Source organism: Rattus norvegicus, chromosome 15 (genome assembly GCF_021556685.1).
Source record: "Rattus norvegicus strain SHRSP/BbbUtx chromosome 15, alternate assembly SHRSP_T2T, whole genome shotgun sequence".
NCBI lineage: Eukaryota > Metazoa > Chordata > Mammalia > Rodentia > Muridae > Rattus > Rattus norvegicus.
Window position 1 is genome coordinate 50,537,773 of NC_141548.1, and position 22,929 is coordinate 50,560,701.

At 46.6% G+C, this 22,929-nt stretch overlaps 1 protein-coding gene across 14 annotated transcripts in view; it reads left to right on the plus strand.

The window, feature by feature from the left end:
• The window catches only part of Loxl2 (lysyl oxidase-like 2), an 89,597-nt gene that overhangs the window by 39,021 nt on the left and 27,647 nt on the right, over positions 1–22,929 (plus strand). For 6 of the 14 annotated variants that reach the window (XM_087585314.1, XM_087585306.1, XM_087585304.1 and 3 more), the window contains exons 4-6: positions 14,486–14,697; positions 17,879–18,101; positions 21,546–21,729. In XM_087585314.1, coding sequence (XP_087441440.1) covers positions 14,486–14,697; positions 17,879–18,101; positions 21,546–21,729 — 619 coding nt within the window. Of the gene's footprint in view, positions 1–14,485; positions 14,698–17,878; positions 18,102–21,524; positions 21,730–22,929 lie in introns of all 14 variants that reach the window. The other 8 variants (XM_087585311.1, XM_087585303.1, XM_087585309.1 and 5 more) reach the window with 2 other exon arrangements.

Here is a 22,929-nt window from a genome sequence, read left to right on the forward strand (position 1 = left end):
AGAAAAAAACACAATCTTTAGTTGCTGGAAAGACAGAGCATGTGTCGTGAGGAATGCTGGATCACCGTGCCGAAGCCAAGTGCACAGATTCTGGTGACTTTGCTGTCACCTAGAGGGTTATAGAGCAGACATATTATGACAGACTAGATGGCAGGTATGGCTTTTGAACCGCATGCTTTCCTAAAAGATCTCCTTTCATACAGACCAGTTTGGTGACACAAACCAGGAGGAGGCTACCTTTTCTAGCCACAGACACACAGGAACAAACCCTCAGTCAGTGAGCTGCCCTCTGGGATCTCCCTTCCGTGTCCAGTGAAAGTAGGTCATGTTGGCCCTAGATTCAAGATGCCTAAAGAGAACTGTTGGGTTGCAAGAAGATTCCTACGTGCTGGTTTTCATGGTTAAATCTCAAGCTTATGTGTAGCCCTGGTCTGATCAGGGGCCGCCCAGACCACCTACACAGGATGTTTGTGGGATGCTGAGAAGTTTCCCCAAAATGCCTCATGTCAGTAGCTGAAGTCATGGGAGCATTCCTCTCTGCTAAAGAAATGACCCATATTAAATCATTGTGGGTGAGTGAGTGAGCCATAGCTTTGGTGGATATGCAGTTAGATGGTATTGTTGGACATTAAGGATTCCCTGGAGAGCTGGTGACTAATTTTGTATGAGCGTAGTGAATGGTCTCTAGTGATGTGCCCTGTGCCTCTGTTCCTGTCTATATATGAAGCATGAGGAGTCTGCCTGGAAACAAAAATGTGGAATGAAAATATACTAAAAGCTATCAAACTAAGAGGGATTGCTGTGATGTAGGAAATGAAGATTTAGGAAGACTGCACTGGTTTGAAATAATAGGTCGCAAACGTGACAGTTATCTACTTAAAATGTAAGGTGTGTTATATTTTGAGGTCAAAAGGACTTTGACAATATCCAGGTGAAAGAAATGGGGCACAAGAGTACAATCACAGAGGAGTGAATGAAAGGCACTGATTTTTTAATCCCTGCAAGCGCTGTGTCCCTGAACTCACTGACTCAGTTCCGGGTCCATCTCTTAACCAGGTCACCCACAGGAGAGGCCAAGAGACATGTCTGGAAACCATATCTTAGGAGGAAATGCAGAATTTCTGTCAAGAAGAGATACTGGGGGAGGCTCTGTCAGTTCTTTTCAAATATTTAGCGTGCTACCATGGAGACAAATGTTTACAGTTTGTTCCAACTCCCAGAGAAGACTTAAGACAGAGAGGCAGATGGTGGATGAGATGCAGGCTTCAGCAGAGGCAGTCCCCTGCCCCTAGACTCATCTTCTGTGTGTACTGAGCTTCTTGTTGATGGAGGAGTTCAAGCAGAAACTCTCTGCCCCCTGCCAGAAATTTTGTAATCAGATTCCAAATGGGGAAGGGGCTTAGACTATGTGATTACAAAACTCTAAGCTCCCCTGTCAATCAGAAGCTATGGATGGGCATTTACCTCATGTTAGAGGCATCTACAAGCTGAACAGGCCTCACTGGTGTATATGTGTGTCATCGTGTGCAGAGAAGCGATGGCAAACAGTATGTGTGTTGTGTGTTCAGGCCTCTCTTGGCCTCTTCTCTGGCACCTCACCACCTTGACTTTAAAGCTAGCTATTGGCCTTACAGACTCACTGGTTGCCTGGAGGTCAGAAACTGATCTCAATATTATAGATGACCCCCCACAGAATTGCATCTCTATGAGAATGCTTCAGATATCCCCCAAGAAGAGAATGGAAGAAAACTGCACCAGTTCAGATGAGATTTCCTCAGCAATGAATGTCAGAAGTATGCCTTGAGAACTAGGAGTTGCTAGCTCCAACCCTAAGAACTCAACAGTTAGGGTTAGGGTTAGGGTTAGGGCTAGGCTAGGGCTGGGGTTAGGGGTTAAGCTTAGGGTTAAGAGTTAGGGCTAGAGCTTAGGGTTAAGAGTTAGGGCTAGGGGGTTAGGGTTAAGGCTAGGGTTAGGGTTAGCAAACTCTAATTCTTACTTTAGGAAAGATAGTACTGAAGCAGATCTTACTTGTCTTCCCCAGACTTCTCTGTCAGGTTGAGACACCTTTGTGACTTCTTGATAGTGAATTTCTTTTCAATGGAGGAGAAAACAGCCCCTTACTTACAAAAAGACTCCAAAGGAGGAGTCTCCAGAGTTGATCCTAAGGGCCTTGATGACTGTAGCCAGAACAATCCAGGATAAAACTGTCAGTATCACAGAAGGAACACCCATTCAGAGCCTGCCCCACATGTGGCCCATACATATACAGCCATCCAATTAGACAAGATGGATGAAGCAAAGAAGTGCAGGCTGACAGGAGCCGGATGTAGATCGCTCCTGAGAGATACAGCCAGAATACAGCAAATACAGAGGCGAATGCCAGCAGCAAACCACTGAACTGAGAATAGGACCCCCGTTGAAGGAATCAGAGAAAGAACTGGAAGAGCTTGAAGGGGCTCGAGACCCCATATGTACAACAATGCCAAGCAACCAGAGCTTCCAGGGACTAAGCCACTACCTAAAGACTATACATGGACTGACCCTGGACTCTGACCTCATAGGTAGCAATGAATATCCTAGTAAGAGCACCAGTGGAAGGGGAAGCCCTGGGTCCTGCTAAGACTGAACCCCCAGTGAACTAGACTGTTGGGGGGAGGGCGGCAATGGGGGGAGGATGGGGAGGGGAACACTGATAAGAAAGGGGAGGGGAGGGGGAAACCGGGAAAGGGAATAACACTCAAAATGTATATAAGAAATACTCAAGTTAATAAAAAAAAAAAAAAAGAAAGAAAAAAAAAAAGGAAATCGGCTCGAGGCCATCGCTGGCCATACAATGAAAAAAAAAACTGTCAGTATCTATGGTAACAGTGGGTTTCTGTCATTGGCAAGGTTGTTCTAAGTACCTGGGGGAATCAGATGTGTCAATATAAAAGAAAGCCTTATAGACTATGAAGTACTTATAAAGAACGAGGTGACCAAAGTTCATGGGTTGGGAGGAGGATTCCAGAGGTGCGAGTCACTAAGTCTGGAGCAGCTGGTAGAATTTCTCTTACACTGTCAGTTTTCTTGAACACCTGTGTTTACTCTGGACATCCTCTGGGGCAATGAAAGACTATACAATCATTTTACTACAGAAACTCACTGACTGTGTGTCTATCCTCCTTTCCAACACAGACTGTAGCATCTCAGCTTACTGTAGATCCTCAGCTTCTGAACCAATAGCTGAAAGCATGAATTTCTAAGTCTTATGGAGACAATGGCTGACCTCTGATATCACCTGATAGCACATTAAAATATCCATTTGGCTGACTATAGAGACAAATGAGTCATGGATCAATCATTAAAATGTTTTTAAAATAAGGTAGGTGGGAGCAAAGAATGACTTGTGCAATACAGATATTTTTAAATACAGAAAACAGAGCCCCCAGCAAACTTCTCAGGATATCAGAGCCTCTTAAACCAGGACACTTTGTTTCCTGTCTGTGGTAGCTGGAAAAAGCATTAGATAAGGAGAGATGGCAAATCCAGTTGTCCTCTGGAGAAACCCTGCAGCTGGTACGAGTTCCTAGATCACATGCTTGGTCCTACAAGGCTTCTGCTGGGGCCTGTTAGATCAAGAAATGTGTGAGTCTGCAGTGGTCACCGCCTGCCTTCCTTTCTACATATTTCTTAAGCAAACAAGAGGTTAGAGCTATAGCTCAGTTGGTAGAGTGCTTGCCTAACATTCATAAAGCCCAGGGTTGACCCCCCCCAGCACCACATAAAACTGTATGGTGGTAACCCTGTGTGCAGGACAGACTAGAAATGCCTAGGCATGGTGTCTACTCTTTGAGGGATTCCCTGAACCTCAGGATCATCACTAAAGACAGTAGGCAGCCCAGGATATCCTCAGTTGTCAACAGAGGGATGCGGCAGAACCAGAAGGCCATTTATGTCCCTTGACTCGACAGGCTAACATTCTTCTGGAAAGATGGTGGGGCCTGAAAAAATCACTTTATTCCTGTAACCACAGGGACTGGGCAATGAATCCAGGTTTTTATTTGTCACTGTCCCTGCCAGATGTTTCCATGTCTCCCTCCCAACCACAGCCTTATCTGCCTGCATCTGGAAAAAGGTCTCTGGAGAGACTTTCTGCAAAGGGGCACTTCCCGGCTGGGTAGTTTTATTGTCTCTGATCTCAGCTCTAGGGCAGAGGGGCAGATTGTGTTTAAGAAAAGGGTATAGTTTGGAAGATTCCATATAACCTCCCAGCTGGTTTTGGGAGAGCTGAGCAACTTCCCTCCTGCAAAAGAGAGAAGTGACAACAGTGCTTTGTGCCTAACTCTTAGGAGCTGAGTAGAAAGGGTTAAGCAGCGCATCCTCTGAGGGCTGAACTGGCTGATCAGAGGTGGTTCTCTGGGGTATCTTTCTTTTCCACCATTCTGTGAGCATACATAGGAAGACATAGAGGGCCTTACTCTGTGTTCATAATCTGTGCTCTATTCACCGAGAACCTCTATGTAGTGGGGACTATTGGCTACCATAAGGTATACAAGATAATAAGCTATAAGGTACCCTACTTTTTTTTTCAATCGAAAATAGGTCACCATGTCTGAAAAGCAGAGGGTGTTTATGTGGCAAATGGAACCAAATATTTGAAATCATGCAAAACCCAGCAAATCTGGAAATTTGGTTCTGGTGGGTTGCTCATGCAGCCCTTTGCAAAGCATTGAGACTGCTAGAAAAAGCCATGAGGTGAAACAAACAAACAGCATTGTAGTCACTAGACTGTGCGAGCATTATACTCTAGATGTAATGAACACATGAACAGTATGTACTCTAACTTTGAGCACTGTGGATTGGACTAGTATATTGAATGGAGGTTTGAAGAAGAAATGAATGGGAGAGGTGGTGGCGAGGTTTGCATCTGTGGATAGGCTAAACTGGGTGGGAGAAAGCCACCCAGATTCTGTGTATGAAGGCGCTATTCTCTGAGCCTGTAGGGTAGCCTAATGACAAGAGTATAGCACAGCTTGTAGAGTCCAGACTGGCTCTGCCACGTGCCCTAAAGTCCAGGTACATGAACCATGCTGGAAGATGAATGCTGAATCTCTCCCTTCATCCCCATAAGGCTATTGTAACAAGGATCTATCAGCTCATTCATTCTCTGAGCCCTAGGCTGGGCACAAGAATGAAAGGGATTGATGGATAGATAGTCTTGCTCTTCTTGGGCTTACTGTCTAGCAGTAGAGGAAGACCATTTCAGAACCCATTGCTGTGTTACCATGATGATGATTGCTGTATATAGTCAAAGGCCCAGAATAGGACTTGCTGAATCCAAGACCTTAGAACCCAGGCAAGCCCAGAGAAGCTGCTGGGACACAAGGGGTTGGTGGCTAGAGCAGGTGTCTCACCAGCTTCCTGCCTGCAGTAGGGCTGGCCTACTCTCTGAAGAAGCCTCTGTTACCCTACACATTCCTCCAGGCTGGAAAAATGAAAGCATTTTCCAGCAGCGGTGCAGAGCGCCTGATTTATAGGAGGTCCAGCCAAACAGCCAGCTTGTTTCTCTAGTGGCGTCAGTGTGAGTTCAGCTCTCCACACAGTCCCGGCTGCATCCCCTTCACTACCAGTTCAGTCCAGTTCAGAGCTGAGCAATGGAAACCACAGAGCATGGCCTGGGATCTCAGCTACTTGGCAGACTGAGGTAGGAGGATTATAAATTCAAAGTGTTCCTGGGCTACAGAGTGAGTCAAAAGCTGGCCTAGGCAACTTCGTGACACCCTGATTCTCAAGAAGTAAAAGAAGACTAAAGATATAGGTCAGTGGTGAAGCATTTGCTCAGTGGGTCTGATGTGCTAGACTCAATCCCCTAGCACTGCAAAATGCGAGAGAAAGAAAATCATAGGCAGGGGACATATGCTTGTAATCCCTAGTGAGCTAAAGCAGGAAGGTGGTAAGTTCAAGACCAGCCTGATCCATATACCAAGAGAGACCATGCCTCAAAATAGATAGATAGATAGATAGATAGATAGATAGATAGATAGATAGATAGATAGATAGATAGGCAGGCAGGCAGATAGACAGATAGATAGACATCACAGATTCAATATTCTCTTCTTCTTTGTTTCACTGTCCCAGTCAGAGTGCTACTAGCAACTTAACATCTGAGTTCCTTATTTGATTGTAAGTATTTAATAATTATACTTTAGGCAGATTCTTCTAACAACATGCACAGACAGTACCCACCTCCCTAGTCTATCTAAGTCTGTGCTGAGCGTCAGATTTTGTGGGATAGTTCAGCTCAGTAACTGTGCGTAAGGTCCTGGGAGGGGAAGCAAATAAAGAGCATGTGTGTGTGTGTGTGTGTGTGTCTGTGTGTGTATAAGCACATGTGTGTATGCATGTAGAAGACAGATGACAACATTAGATGTTGTTCCAACTTTAGATGTTGTTTCCCATCAGACACTGTCTACCCTGGTATTTGGACAGTCTCTCATCTTGGTCTTATTGGTTAGGCTAGACTGTCTAGCCAATTAGCCCCAGGAATCTGCCTGTCTCCAGCTCCTCAACACTGGGTTCACAGTATGTACTTCAGACGTGTGTTCTGGGGAATCAAACTTGGGTCCTTATGCTTTCCTGGGAAACACTTTGCTAACTGAATCACCTCCCCAGCTCTTCTGTCTCAGATCTTAGGAGAAAAGGAGATGAGATGTTGAATAGCTTGGGCATAAGAGGTGCACATGTTCTCTGTGCCTACCCACAGGTCCTATAAGAAATGCTTGTGTTATGGCAAGAGGCAAAGACTTCCTGACTGTATGTTAGACATTAAACAAAGATTAAAAAGAGTCTAATGTTTTTCTTGGCTTTAGTGCCCAACATATTTAGCTAAGTTGTTACATCTTTTTAAAAAAGTCATTGACTAAATAAAAAAAAATTTTTTTCTGTTTGTTTGCTACTGAGGGCCTCACACATGCTAAGCAAGTGCTGTACCTCTAAACTACATGCCTGCTGCAGCCTCCTCTTCCTCTTCCTCTTCCTCTTCTTCTTCCTCTTCCTCTTCCTCCTCCCAGTCTTAATTTTTTTAATTTTGAGACAGGGTAAATTGCTGAGGCTGGCTTTGAACTCTCTCTAAAGCCCAAGCAAGCCTTGAACTTGCAGCCACCCTTCCTTAGTCTCCTGGGTATTAGGATAATATGTTTACACCACCAGACCTATAAAAAGATGAGGCACAGTCACACTTCTATTAGGAGATAAAATCTTGTGGAAAGATAGAAAGCAACACAAAGTAACCTGTAATTGTGTGTGTGTGTGTGTGTGTGTGTGTGTGTGTGTGTGTGTGTCCTGATGTAATTGTCATTGTCATCTTGGAGGCTTACTGATGAATAAACTCACCTTTTCTAGTTCTTTCTGAACTCTGGCTGGCTGGTTCAACTCAGCTGCTCTGGCTCAAACTCCTCTCCAAGCTGACTGATTCAATCTGGCTTCTCTCAGCTTCTCGTTGAATTGCTCTGCCTCAAACTAATTCTGGCAATTTATTCTAATCTTCTGGCTCCTTCTTGTTGCAGGATATTTGATCACATTGTGAACCCCAAGATTGTGAACTAGAAAAGGCTGTTTCTTGTTGTGCTGTGGCTCAGCCCTAGCACACAACTTTAATCCAAGAGCTTTCTGTAAACAAGATTAAATAAAGTCAACCCTAGATCAAGAGGCAGAGCAAGCAACCAGTTGACAGGGAGTGAGCAAAAGAAAACACAGGAAGCAGAAAGGAGGGACATTGAGTCGATGGGTATTTAAGATAGTGTAGAAAAAGGGACTTTTTCCCTCTGGAACATCGGTGGAGTAGGAAAGTCAGCTGGGTGCCTTCTCTACCTCTATGAGCTAGCAGGCCTTCACCTCAGCATCTGGCTCCTAAGTCTTTATTGGTAAAATCAAACATTTGGGATTTTGTTCTTTAAAAAAACAGCACCTTCCTCTCTGGCTTCAACTGCTTCTGTTGACCTGCACTGAACTGCATGAAATCATTAACAAACTCAACTCCACTGCACTGCATTCACTTCATTGACTCCCAACTGACTCAACTCCCCACTCACTGAACTCAATGAACTCAACTCCACTCTCCCTGCACTGCTCTTAAACAGCTTTTCTCCCGAGAGTTGGGCATATCCTATCTCTGACTCATTCTGTCAAATCTTTCTCTGACTCATCACCTTGTTGCCCCTCAATTAGATGTCATTGTTTGGAATTAAAAGTGTATACTAGGGTTGGGGATTTAGCTCAGTGGTAGAGCGCTTGCCTAGCGAGCGCAAGGCCCTGGGTTCAGTCCCCAGCTCCAAAAAAAATAAATAAATAAAAATAAAAAATATTTTTTAAAAAAGTGTATACTAAAAGATTCCAGTCAGAGGGATTAAAGTATGTATTAAAGGTAGGTCTGCATTCCAACCAGCTCACAGCAAACCTAGATGGTCTTTGGATGTGATCAAAGCAGCCATGTTGCTGAATTAAAATTCCTCTACAGTAGCCAATATACATCAAGGACTACTAGCTCAGATGAGGGCATCAGAAAGCAGATACTGGAGGAATTAAAAACAATCAAATCTAAATGGGTGAGATATTTGGGGCATGCTGAAGAGATGCCTCAGCCAACAATTATTTGCCTCACAAGTGTGGGGACTTTGGCTTGATCACTAGCAATCACATAAAAAATAGACAGGGAAGCATAGTCCTATGCTGTGGGGTGGAGACAGAAGGATCCCTGGGTCTTGCTGGACAGCTGTTATAGCTGAATTAGCAAGTTTTGGATTCAGTGAGAGAGTCTGTCTCAAAAAAAAATAAGATGGCATATAAGATAGCAGATTTTGACCACTGGCTTTCGCATACCTGGCAGCAAACATGCACAAACTCATATATACACTCTTGCAAATAAATGTTCTTAAAGAGATATTTGGGGCAGAAAGAGTGCTTCATGGAGAATGTGGTAAAGCTTCTGTTACTACTAGCTTTATGACAGCAAGCAGCCTGCATGAGCAGTTGACCTGTGTGTATCCCAGGGTCTTATGCAAGACTTGGGACATAGTACTACCCTGTAAACACATATGAAGAAATAAATGTATGTGTGGATTAATCAAGCAATCAACCATTTTTGCTTTTTTATTATTTTATTTATTTATATCCCAAATGTTGCCTCCACCACCCAGTCCCTCCTTCCAGAGTTCTTACCATATCCCCTCTCCCCTTCTCCTCTGAAAGGATGTCCTACCCCACATCCTCCTTCTCTGGGGGCATCAAGTCTCTACAGGATTAGTTGCTTCCTCTTACTGAGGCCAGACAAGACAATCCTCTGCTATATATACCAATCAATTTTTTTAACCTGATTGTTGGTTAAATGACTGAAGCCAGTGCCCTGGGGAAACCTAGAACTGTCTGAATAATACACATTGGTCATTGTGAATGAATGTAGCAATGGACTGGATCAGAGACTGGCCATGAACTGGATTAGATCTCATTCGGCATCTAGGGAAGAGGTGGTAGAATTTTAATGGCCTGTTTAAATCTCCACAATTGTCCTGTGTCTTAGTTAGGGTGTTACTGCTGTGAACAGACACCATGACCAAGGCAACTCTTATAAGGACAACATTTTAATTGAGGATGGATTACAGCAGAGTTTTGGTCCATTATGTTCAAGGCAGGAGTATGGCAACATCCAGGTAGATGTGATGCAGGAGGAACTGAGAGTTCTACATCTTCGTCTGAAGGCTGCTAGGAGAAGACTGGCTTCTAGAAAGCTAGGATGAGGGTCTTAAAGTCCACACCCATGCCCACAGTGACACACTTCCTCCAAGGCCACACCTACTCCAACAAGACCACACCTCCAAATAGTGCCATTCCCTGGGCCAAGCATATACAACCATCACATCATGCATACCCGTTTGGGCCACAGAAGTGTAGATGGGAAATCAGTAGAGAAGGTGAGGTGTTGCTGGGGCCAAATGGGCTATAGGGGTGAAGAAGAAAGCAGAAGCAAGCACACAGGAAGTCTGCAAAGTTGGACTCCCTTGATTGCTCTGTCTGTATAAGGAAAGTTGTGGGCATCTGGGTTGGTTGGTATGAGATATTGAGAAGGGGGTGAGGAGACATGGGTCTGAGTGTGACTACCCATTTTAAAAAGAATTGTCAAATAAGGAGTACTGCAGGCCTTTCAAGCAAGATACAAAAACATGTTAACTATAAAGGACAGACCAAGTGAGCAAGCTTATGTCCCAGGAGGGTGTTGATAAATAATGACATTTCCTCCACTGTCTGTAGCCCTGGAGCAAATTCCACTAAGAGGTTAATTTATGGCTTCTAGAACAGAGGGAAGAGATAAAGCACCAAGCTGAGATCTGCCTGGTTCTGCAGAGAAGCCATTTGCTCACTACAGATTTTCTAGACCCCCCAGAAAAGAGTTGGCTGCAAACTGTGTGCTCCTTGCTTTGCTCCTCCTTGCCTCATACCCTGAGGTAAATGGGTGACTCCTCATGGGCAAAGATCCCAGACTGACACATTCCATGATTTACAAGTCACCAATAGATTCCATGCCTTTTAAATGGTTCAAGGCATTAGCCTGGATGTCTGATTCCTGGTCATTCACTCTCTACCCTCTTCCCACCAGTCCAGCAGCTACAGCATGGCAGGCCCCTGACCTCATTGTATCTTCCTTTCCTCTGCTGAGAATGTGTGTTAGTTACTCCTATGGCCTCCCTGAGAGGTAGGAAATTAGTTCTGTGGAGGACAAGGGGAGGGGATTCTGCAAGACTCTGGAAGAAAAGCTTGTTGGAACTCTGTACACTGTGTTTCGGGCAAGAGGATTAGCATTCAGGTAAATATTAGCGTTCAAGACATTTCAGGTCTTTAATCTACAAATTGGATCTTCGAGATGGCTTTCCTCAAAACCTGATGACCTGAGTTCAATTCGTAGGGCTAATCTCTATCCCCTACATGCACTGTGGCATGCACACCCACATATATGTTCTCAACACATACACAGACAGGTAACTGTAACAAAACTTTAACATATCTGCAGGAAAAAAAAAGAACTACTCATTTTGATATTTCAAACAAACCTCTTTGGGAGCTGAAGTTCTGGGAAAAAGAAAATCCTTGTGGTTATGGAGGGATTCCACAGCAGTGAAGTAGGAAGGAGGTGGTGCGTGCAGGCATCTGCTTCTTAGCCTTGAGGTCTTCCAAGACCTGGGGCAGCTGCCGAGCTCACATGAGCCCTGAGTACATGCCACCGAAGCTTGCCTGCCACTTCCTTGGCTTGAGGGCAAGAGCAGCTCATCCCTCATGTCCACCATCCTCTGACTCACATTCCTTCTGGGGACAGTCTTGAACTTCTAATGTGTCAGGCAACCCTGAGGGAACCACCCAGAAATCAGAGCTTGAGGCTAACCAGTATTAGAGTCACTACAATATTGGGCAAGAAAGGGGTGTGAGAACAGTGCTCAGGGTGCCAGTGGCCACTCTCCCCAGAAGCCGGAATAGAGACAGCTCCACTTTTACTTTTCCCTGCTTATTAATAAGACTATAAAGTTGAACAAGTTGCCCAACCTCACCAAATGTTCTCATGTTTTTACCTACAATTAGGGACGTGTTATTTGCCATCCTGTAGGTTTTGTGGGAGTTGTAGAAGGGAATAGATGTAGTTCTGTTCACAGAACCCTAAATGCAGTCGACTGACGCTTGATTTGCCAAGGCCTTTGCTATTAAAGAAGAAACAAAACACAGAAAGGGGTGCAGAGGAGTCTGGTAAGGACCTTGAACAACAGACTATATTTTGTTGAGTGAGTAAATGAATGAGTGGATGACATGGATATGGTTCTGGTCTGAATTACTTCTATTGCTTTGACAAAGGTAAGGCAGCAGGACAAGCTGAGAGCGCACATCTTGATCAACAAACAGGAGAGCAGAGGGAGGTGAAATGGGAGTGGCAGGCTTCTTTTGAAACCTCAAAGCCTGACCCCAGTAACACACCTCCTCCAAGGAGGCCATACCTTCTAATCCTTTCCATATGGTTCCACCAACTGAGGACCAAGTAGTCAAACATGAACCATTCCCATTCTCTTCTCCATCCCTCAGACACACATTCCGTACATACAAATACACATACAGACCATCATATGCCTCCATACACATATATGAACAAGGACTCACATGACACGCACACATAGCCTTGTACATATGTACACAAATTCACAGACATAGTACTAGCTCATAGATACACAAAGACATTTAAATTCCATACACAGGAAGATATGTGTACCATGCATATGTACCATACACATGTACCATTATGCACACATGTGTGCATCACACAGACACACATGTATGAATTGAGCTGGGAGAGGAATGAAGACAATCATAGCTGGGGCTAACCCTGGGGTTCACTATCTCTGCTGTAAAGCCTACAGGTCTGCCAATAGGTTGTATCCTGTCCTAAATCAAGGCAGGAAAGGAGATAAGTGCTCCAACAAGTGTGACTGTGGCCTCAGGCCCTGTGCAGATCCCTTGTCTGGGTGGCTGCTGAGTTTCCCAGCCAGCTCTTCTTTCTCTATAGTACCATGGTAGGGCTCATATGTCTCATCCATAAGGGTCTACAACTGCTGATGGCCCAGAGAAGATCTGTGAATGGAATATGTCTGCTGTGCTTGCCATGGACGAGTGGGACAGCCATAACTTTCCTTCTGGGCATGAGGCATCCACACTAGGTGCCAGGTCCCTCCTGATGTGGAAAGAGGCAGGGAGGGGGTTAGCCCGAGGGCTTGGATTGGACCTCAGGCCACTTCTTGGCTCATCACTGCCCATGTGTCTAGGTTGCACGAGTCCTTTGGGCTGATGAGAGCTGAAAGGATCCAGTCGAGAAAACTTAACCCTGCCCTGACAGCTTTCCTTCCGCTTTGCACGGAGGGAGCTGTGGCCAAATGCCATTATTCTCGCAAATAAATAAAGTATGCAAAGTCGAATTCTTTCCACTGTTGTGCAGAACCTGTGGAGTGAGGTCTGGCTCTGGACTCTGAAGCCTGTGGCAGGAGACATTAATCCCTGGGCACCCAAATAACGGCTCTGTTCAATCTCTGATTCATTTGCATTCTGGCTGGACAGGGCACTTGGGTCACTGGAGTGCTTGGGTCACTTTCAGCTTGGCCCTTACCAGCTCCACCTCTCCCTCCCTGGCCTTGCTCAGGGTGTGCCTCACAGTGTACCTCAGGGTGGTCTGAGGAAGGAATTAGAATTACTATCTATTGCATCTGTAAATTGTGGACAGTAGCAATAAATCACATTATTCTACTTAAGGGTTAGATTAGAGGCTGCATGGGAAGTGTTTGACATAAACACGCCAGGCATCCTAGTAGCTGTTGATATTTTATGCTGTGGCCCATAGTATCTGAGGGCGAACTGGAGCTCGGGACATCGAGCAGGGAGGGAGGCACAGCTGGAATCAGCCATGAAAGATTATGCACACCTCTAACTTAGATAGCTGTGTATTATAGAAAAAAGGGTCTGGTTGAGGAACAAGTAGAGCTAAGTGCTTTAGATAGGACTCTCTGGCCAGTCCCATGTCAGATAGATGGAGTCCATTAGGGATTCTTGCAGTGTATGACAATGCCTCCAGAGAGACAAGGGAGGAGATCTCAAAGTGAGACATTCTGGATTTGAACACTGGTGCACTATGCCTTGGGGAAGCATAAAAAGTATCAGGGTAACTTCGGGGACCCCTCTCCCAGTCGTTTCTCTCCATGTGACCTCTAAAGGTCTCACTTCTCACGCAAGGCCATTCCAACTGGGTGCCAGGGAACAGAGGATATCCAGGAGTAGGTACTTCCTCCCACTTTCCCTGATAGTCTTCTACTTCCTTCAGAAGCGCCCTGCCAATGAGTCCCTCTCAACCCAAATCCAAACTGCTGCCCTCACTGACCCAGAAAGATTAGAGGGCAGCTTTCTAAGGGACTCAGGACACGTAGAGTCTTGCCTTGCCACAGCCAAATAATCATCCCCAGATCTATTTAGCTCACAGCTCCCCAGGTTTGAGGCTGCCTACACACGACATGCTCAACACTGGGTGGCATTGCTTCTTTTCCTGTAAGCCCTGAACCCTCATTTTGAGATTATAAAAAGACAAAAAATACTTTCTACCTTATGATTTTATGTTTAAAAGCCCATTTGAGAAGAATCTACTGCCTGTGGCTCCCCATGTTTTCTTATAGGAAAAAGGGGAGCTTTGGGAACCTCCTCAAAGCTTCTTGGAGCACTCCAAGTCATCAAAGGGCAATGCCTGCTACCACACTACCGCCTAATGTATAACAACTGATAATAGTGCTTTTATCACTGGGAGAACTTGGGCTCCTCTGCAGAGCCTGGGGAGAGGTGGGCCAGCAGAAATCAGCCCGTGGCCCCTGAGGAAGGAATCGCTGTCTGGCACACGTCCACTCTTGTCATAAACCCCTGACCTTCCACATCTCCTTCTTCTTAGAGCCTAAATATACAGGTGGAAGACATCCGGATTCGACCCATCCTGTCTGCCTTCCGCCATCGCAAGCCTGTGACAGAGGGCTACGTGGAGGTAAAGGAGGGCAAGGCCTGGAAGCAGATCTGTGACAAGCACTGGACAGCCAAGAATTCCCACGTGGTCTGTGGCATGTTTGGCTTCCCAGCAGAGAAGACTTACAACCCCAAAGCCTACAAGTAAGAGGGCAGGGTGAGCGGGGAGTACAGGGGTGTGGGGAGGTGTGGAAGGGTGGAGCTTCCTATTCTTGTGAGGTCAGTACAGTCCTAATGAGGGGCCATTTCACTGCCTGCTTAACCTTGCTTTAAAGTAACTCACACTCCTGTGGGAAGCAAGCTAGATGACAGAACTAATGCAACTCATAGGAAGGCTTACCCATAAGGCACCAAATGCTCCAGCCCAGGGAAATCCACCAGCAGTTCCAGCAGCTACTGGAGAATATATAGACTGTGTAAACGCAAAACATAGGTTGGGCAAGGAGAGTTTTAGCTAAAGTTCTCTCACGTGGACCCGATAGACTCCAATCCCTTCCTTGGGTGATTTTCCCCAGGTTTAGAAAGTGTAGTTGGAACAGACACAGAGCCCCTGGCAGACTTTCACAAAATCTAGCTTTCTTTTGGCCAGAGAAAGCCACTGGGACTCTCTGTGCAGTAAATCAAACTCATTAACTGCTACAGCCCTGCTGGCTTCTAGCTTGGCAAGAAGGATGTCTCTAACCTCAGTCATCCAGGCCTGGGGGGCAGCCTATGCTTCCCTTCCCCTCACCTCATCTCTTGACTCTCTTTGGCCAGCTCAGCCAATAATGCATAAGTGACTAAGATGGGGGTAGGGTGGTGCTTTGGCAGCTGGAGGCCTGTGGAGAGTCATGGTGGGCCTCGAATTCCAGAGAGCTGATGTAAGACAGAAGCAGGGCTGTCTGGGGAAGACTGAAACAGGTCTGAGGCAGCCCTATATGCTGGCAAGAGAGGGTGGTGCTCACCAAACATCTGGAAACAGGCAGACTTTCCTGAGCCGGCGATGGGTCCAGTGTGCTCTGACCTGCAACAGTAATGCCCCCCAAGTGTATGCTTCTGCACATGTATGGAAGGGAGGTATGGTTTCTCAGTGCTACGGCCTCACAGGAAGTGGGGAGGGGGAGCTGCTCTGGAATTAATAACAGGCCCCTTGTGGGCATCTCTACTGTATGATGTCATCATGGTGAACACACATCCTGAACTATCAGATATACTGTGTATTTTAGAGATTTGAGTGTTTGTACCCACTGCTGTGCTAGTGTTCTTCCAAGACACACATTTTGGTAAAAGGGAGGCAATAATGACATCTAAAGAATTTGTTCTTCCTCTGTGTTCACGCACATTCACCCCAAGACAAGGCAGAAGTTTCTGTGGAGACTGGACCAGCAGGGACAGACCTCACATCTGTCCCTTCCAAGAACTCCTTGTCACATAGCCTCCTCTGTCAGGGTACAACAGTCAGCTTCCTCAAGCATCTCTCTGAGTCCTGCCCAGGGGCAAGCACACAGACTGAAAGGCTCGACAACTTCAGAGGACGTGTCTTCTGCATACCCTCTTTAAATACCACGATTATTCATAACCTAATGTTCCACAGGCTGTCCTACTGCCTTAGCAAGGAGTCTTCCTCTCTCTTTGGTAATTGATTTATTTTTGTTTTGTGTGCATTGATGTTTTGCCTGCATGTATATCTGTGTGAGGGTGTTAGACCCTCCTGGAGCTGGAGTCACAGACAGTTCTGAGCTTCCATGTGGTGCTGGGGGTTGAGCTTGGGTCCTCTGGAAGAGCAGCAGTGCTCCTAACTACCTCTTACCCCTTTCTTTTTCTCCTTTAGCCATTTTATTAGTTTCTTTCTTTTAACATTCTCTCTCTCTCTCTCTTCCTCTCTCTATCTCTGTCTCTCTGTATCTTTGTCTCTGTCTCTGTCTCTCTCTCCCTCCCCCCCCTCTCTCTTTCTCTCTCTATCTCTGTCTCTCTGTATCTTTGTCTCTGTCTCTCTCTCCCTCTCTCTCTCTCTCTCTCTGAGTGTGTGTGTGTGTGTGTGTGTGTGTGTGTGTGTGTGTGTGTGTGTGTTATATTCATGCCTGCAGAGGACAGGGGCATTTGATTCTCTCTGGAGCTAGAGTGACAGGTGTGGTGCTAGAAACCAAATCCCAGTTCTGTACAGGAGCGGTGCATGTCCCTTAGCCTCTAAGCCATCTCTCTGTCCTCTAACATTTCTCTTCAGTGTGATAAAATATCAAAGTGATGCAACTCAAGGAAGGAAGGATCTTTTGGCTCACAGTTTAGGAGGACACAGTCCATTGTGTTGGTGGAATTCCCTGGCAGGGGTATGCAGCTGGGACTCCTAACATCCCTGAGGATCAAGAGCAGAAAGAGCAGAAGAGAGTCCAGGTTATGACTCTGAGCATCTGTCCTGCGAAGACCCACCTCCTCCAGCTAGGCCCTACCTCCCAAAACAAAGCCACCAGCAGGGGACCAAATGTCCCAACACATGAGCCTCTGGAGAACATTTCACACTTGATCCACATCACCACTAGGGTTTTATTCATTTCAGACACTGCTTGCCTGGATCTGTGCAGGGTTTTAAATGCTTTGCCAGCACTTTTTCAGTTAGCCACTACAGTGCTATGATAACTCCTCCATTTGAATACAATGAATACAGTAATGCTGAGAGATTAACAGATTGAGTTACTGTTTTGACCAAAACTAAGGAGAGAGAAGTCCTCACCCTGAGTTTTTAACTTTCTTACAACAGTGTTCCAATTCACAGAAAAGATGGAGCCGAAGTCAGGGAAGTATGCACCTGTAGATTTAGCTGTGGGCCCCAGTTACCAGAATTGAGAGATATCTCTCATCTGGGAGGTGGGTCTTTCTTCTGGTACCAGGGCTCTCGCCATGGGCTACCAGCTCTCCCAGCATAGTTCTTCCTCCAGCTATCCTGGTCTCTAACCTTCATCCACCATTACAGTAATGCTATGGGCTCACTGTCTCCTCTACCACAAATTGCACTGTAATTAACAGTATTATGAAGTGGAACCTTCAGGGGGTGGTTAGGTTGTAAGAGCTCTGTCCCTGAATGGACTAATGCTATTTTCATGGGACTGGTTTAGTTACTTTATTGTTTGGCTGTTTCTTTAAGAAAGGGAGCTTTTATAAACCACTCTCCTTTAACTGTTATGCCTTCAAAATAAAAATAAAGGCAGGAGTGTTGGTGCGTGCCTATAATCCAGCACAGGGGTGGGAGAGGGCAGGGTGACTGCATTCTGGGAAATGGATCTGCTAAACAGGAAGGAAAAAGGTGACTGCTGGGATGTCCTAATTACCCACCCCTCCCATTTCCCTGCAGAACCTTTGCCTCAAGGAGGAAGCTGCGCTACTGGAAGTTTTCTATGAACTGCACGGGAACTGAAGCACACATCTCCAGCTGTAAGCTGGGCCCTCCCATGTTCCGGGACCCTGTGAAGAATGCCACCTGTGAGAACGGGCAGCCAGCTGTGGTCAGTTGTGTGCCTAGCCAGATCTTCAGCCCTGATGGACCCTCAAGGTTCCGGAAAGCCTATAAGCCGGAGGTAAGAGCTGAGGAAAAGGTATAGGCACTTGGCCTAGGAGGGGGTCACCATTAGACAGGGAACAGGAGAGCGAGCTGGCCCCAGCTGAGACCACCATTGTTGCTGCCTCAATCAAAATCAGAGCTGACTCTGTGGAGAGCACCCCATTACTGGCCAGCACAAGCTCCTTATCTTCAGTTCAGTGAGTCCGCGTGAGCAAGTGATACAGAGTAGCCAGCCAGGGACCTTGTGCTCCTGTAAAGTTCATGCAGGAGAAAGTATCCATGACTCAGGAGCTGTAGGAGGAATGGATGCAACTCTTCAAGGCATGAGACATTAGCTGGTTTTTCTAACTCATTTGAGTTTATTTCAGAAAAAGGTTTCACTTGCCAGTCATCTATTCGCTGGCCACATTGTCATTACAGGAATTGCATCTTGGTTTGTATGGAGGGTGTGTGAGACTAATTGGGCTGGGGGCAGAGGCAGGGAGAAGTGAGGGGATATTTTCCCATATAAATTAGATCCTCCGTCTCAGCTGACTAATTTCCCCAGAACAGGTGAGTGACCTAAACAGGGCAAACTGATCCTCTGAAAAAGAAAGGGTCTCTAATCTGTCATCTGTCTCCCCTCCAAAGTCATATAAAAGTTCTTTGTGTGTGTGTGTGTGTGTGTGTGTCTGTATGTATACATATGTGTATGTATATGCAAACAATCCTGTTCTTTCTCCCCCTATATGTGTGTGTGTCTGTATGTATACATATGTGTATATATATGCAAACAATCCTGTTCTTTCTCTCCCTATATATATGTGTGTGTGTGTGTGTGTGTGTGTGTGTGTGTGTGTGTGTGTGTGTGTGTGTGTTGGGGATATATATGTATTGGAGATGTGTCTATGTGTGTTTAAGATGCGTATGTGTTGTTGGGTATTGGATGTTTTGGGGGGATATGTATTCTGGAAATTGCTAACATGGGGTCACATGGAAAGGGAAGAAGGATTGATTATAGATCAGGATTTGAGTCACAGGCTTGACGGGACACATCCATCATGGGATGAGTCCCCGGGCCATTTAAGATCTGTAGGGGTTGGGGATTTAGCTCAGCAGTAGAGCGCTAAGAAGCGCAAGGCCCTGGGTTCGGTCCCCAGCTCCGAAAAAAAAAAAAAAAAAAGATCTGTGTACACAGAAGACATCATGTTGGCAGAGTCATTCCACGCCAAGGGACAGGAGGGGAGCAAGGAGTCCACAGAGGGATGGAGGTTGGGGGAACAGTAGAAATGCCTCCACAGACCAATAATAACTGTGTCTCTTCTCCCTTCTCTTCCTCCGGCCTACACTTTTCTTTGGCTACCTCTGGGGTGGCTCCCTGAGATAGGAAGTCAGAGGGAAGGATGCCTCCAATAAACTCTCCTGTGTACCTCACTCTGGCTGGGAAGTGTTTGAATGAAAGTCCCAGCAGTGAGAGGAGTGAAATACATGCTGGGAGTCCAGCCTTCTGCCCAAGCTATGGGAATGACTTAAAGGGACCTCCTAACTTTCTGGTATTTCTGGGAAACATCGAGCTTGGCCTTCTTAACCCCCTCAGGGGGCCATGGAAGTGCAGATCTGTGCCTACTTTATCAGATACCTTTAGCCCTGTGTCACAGGCATAGCTGGACAATGCTATTTCTAGGACCCAGTCTGCCCTGCCTGAACCTTCACTTCCCCTGCCCCTCTTTCTGATGGCCTCATCCTGCCTCCTCCCCACACCCGCCCCCAGCTTTCCCTGTCACCCAGAGTTCCAGATCCTACTGTTTTGGAATTTGTCTGCTGTTCTGTGTAAAGGAAAGAAGTCAAGTTCATACCAAACCAATGAACGAAGTGGGAGGCTGACCTCATATTTTCCTTGGTTTCTGTCTTCACTGTGTGGCCAGCTGGATTGCCACCTGGCCACTTCCAGGGTCTGTGGCTAGGCTATCTGATATTCTGTCTCCATCTAGCTGTGGTCAGAATGGTGGCTCCATGTGAATGGCGAGGGGGGCCCTGCATCCCACTCATGAGCTTGGGAAGGAGGTCACGTTTTGCTGAAAACAGAAGCTGGAGCCAGCGGTTTTCCTCACTGTGCCCTGCTTTCTGAAGTAAGAATCAAAGTTTCTGAAACCACTCAGTGTTTTGCGCTCACCCACTCTCCCTTCCTTTTCACACTAGCAGTCCCTCAGCAGTCCCTGGGGAACTTGAGTGGTGTCACAGCACCCTCCCTTGCAATGCTAGCCCCAGGGCAACATTGTGGGGAGACCAAAGGTGACTGGAGAGTAGAGAGTCAGGTTCTTACATGGTGCCTTTCTCCTCAAAGTGGCAGAGGACTTGAATGCTTGAACTATACCACCTTCAGGCAGGTCTGACTCATCCTGGTCATCAGTACATGAACTGAAGGAAGTCACAGGCTGAGGACCACATAAGTCGCAGCACAATAAGGTCTGGTCTGCCTTCAGTGACTTCATAGCCCTCCATTGAATATCAGTAGTAACTCAGAGCCTTGCAGACACACACACACACACACACACACACACACACACACACACACAGAGTGTGCACAAATGGATATGTACATGCGCATGGAAACTGAGGCAAAGCTGTTATGTAGAAGGATGAAGCCAACTCCTGACCTAGCCATAATCCACAGGCTTCATGAAACTTGCAGGGAATGGGTCTTACTCCCAGGTAATTCCAGAAGTCCCAGAAGGGGGTTGAGGCTTCTAGATCGTGAATAAGATTAGGGACATTTAAACTACTACCCTCTCCTCCCTCTTTTCCCTCTCTAAGTGTCTGGACAGGCTGCCTCTTTTGAACTGGACTTGGATGGCTGTTGGTCTCTACTAGGAAGGCTCCCTATCCCTTGCAGCTTCTGCTCTGAATCATGTCCTGATTAGATCTGTCTTTCCTGGTAAGGCCTTGGGTTTTTTTGTTTTGTTTTGTTTTGTTTTGTTTTGTTTTGTTTTGTTTTGTTTTCACTCTGTCTTGCTACTTCCTGTAGGCTCCCTCTTGCCTCCCCCTCTGTGAGCAGAATTACCACCTGTATTTGGCTCCTCACCAAGGGGTTTCCCTGCAGGACTAGACTGTAAGGCTCTATTACAAGCAGTGGAAAATAAAGATTCACTTGTAAGCTGTGGACTCGGAAGGTAGTAACTTGTCTGCGTAGCTCTAACACTGGAGATTCCAGACCTGGAGGCAGAAGGATGCTGCTGATGGTGGGGTCTGGGAGCCAAGGCTGGGACGGGATGATGAACCGATTATAGCCTTGATGGCCTCCCAGACAAAGACCTATGAGAAGCTACAGAGGGAACCTTTGCCACCCGACCCTCAACAAGTGATCGTTTTCTGACTCTGAGTTATTGGGGATCTGGCAGGGCTGTGGGGACAGGAGTGGGGCATTGACAACTCGAAAGATGTGTGTCACTTCTGCACTCAGCAGGACCATGTGTCTCTCCAGCAACCCTTGGTGCGACTGAGAGGTGGAGCCCAGGTCGGGGAGGGCCGCGTGGAGGTGCTCAAGAATGGAGAATGGGGTACCGTCTGCGATGACAAGTGGGACCTGGTGTCTGCCAGCGTGGTCTGCAGGGAGCTGGGCTTCGGCACAGCTAAAGAGGCTGTCACAGGCTCCAGGCTGGGGCAAGGTAAGAAATGGGGTGATGGAAGGTAGGAGCCTCTCTTTAGAGCAAAATGTGGCCTTTGGAACCTAGGTCCAGCTGGTGATCATGACTCCTCCCAATAGCAGCTTTCTCTGCTCCTTCCCTGCAGTAGCCCACCCGTCAGGGAATCCTGGAATACCCCTGCCTCCTGAGCCAGCTCCTCAGAGAATACTAAAGCCCCATCTGATGGGTTTGGAACTGCCTCCTAGAGAAAGGGAGACGAGGCAGAGCAAAATGGTAGGAGAACAACTAGTGGACAGAGTAGCCCAGGTCTCCAATGCCCTGTTCTGTACTCTCGGCTGCTCCAATGGGAAAGCCAGAATTCCAGGTCCTTCCTCCAGGAAAAGACCACAGAATCCATCAAGCATGGCTGTAACCAAAAGAACCGTCACCTCAGCTTTTCCACTCTGTTGCTGCCTTGCCAATACGGGGCTCATCCTGGCAGCAGAGAAAGGAAACAGGGTAGCCCTCTCTGATGTCATGAGACAGTCGTGAGAAGGATGCTGGTTTCTATCATGTATCCCAGACAAATCACTCCAATGACTAAGGAGCAAAAGAATGGGGAGTATTCTGTGGAGAACCCCAGGAGAAATGCTGTCCCCTTGACCACAGAACAGACCACAACCTTTCCTGGGTGAGTTCATGAAAACCACTCCGCCTTGAAAGCCCTGGTCTGTCAGGAGCTTTCCCAAGATCAAGCAGCCTCGTGAGTGCCCAGCCCTCCAGTCTTGGCCTTTTCTGGGAATCTGTTCAGCACCGACCAGCAGGGAGGCTACTATGGCAGTGGGGTTGAGGCTTGGACTATAGGCAAGGATGAGATATCCCAAGTCAGTAGTTCTCAACCTATGGGTCGCAACCTCTTTGGGGGTCACATATCAGATATTCTGACTATCAGATATTTACTTTATGGTTCATAACAGTTGCAAAATTATAGTCATGAAGTAGCTATGGAAATGATTTTATGGTTGGTTTGGGGGTCACCACAATATGAGGAAACTATTAAAGGGTCACAGCATTAGGAAGGTTGAGAATCACTCTCCTAGACTGTGAGAGGGAACCCATATTCTTTAGTGTGAGCCATCATCCCATGGAAAGGACCCAGGCAAGCTCACTGGCTGCATCCTGAGGGAAGAAACAGTCCTCCCTCACCCAGGCCATGGACACCACATCAGTGGTCCCCTCTGC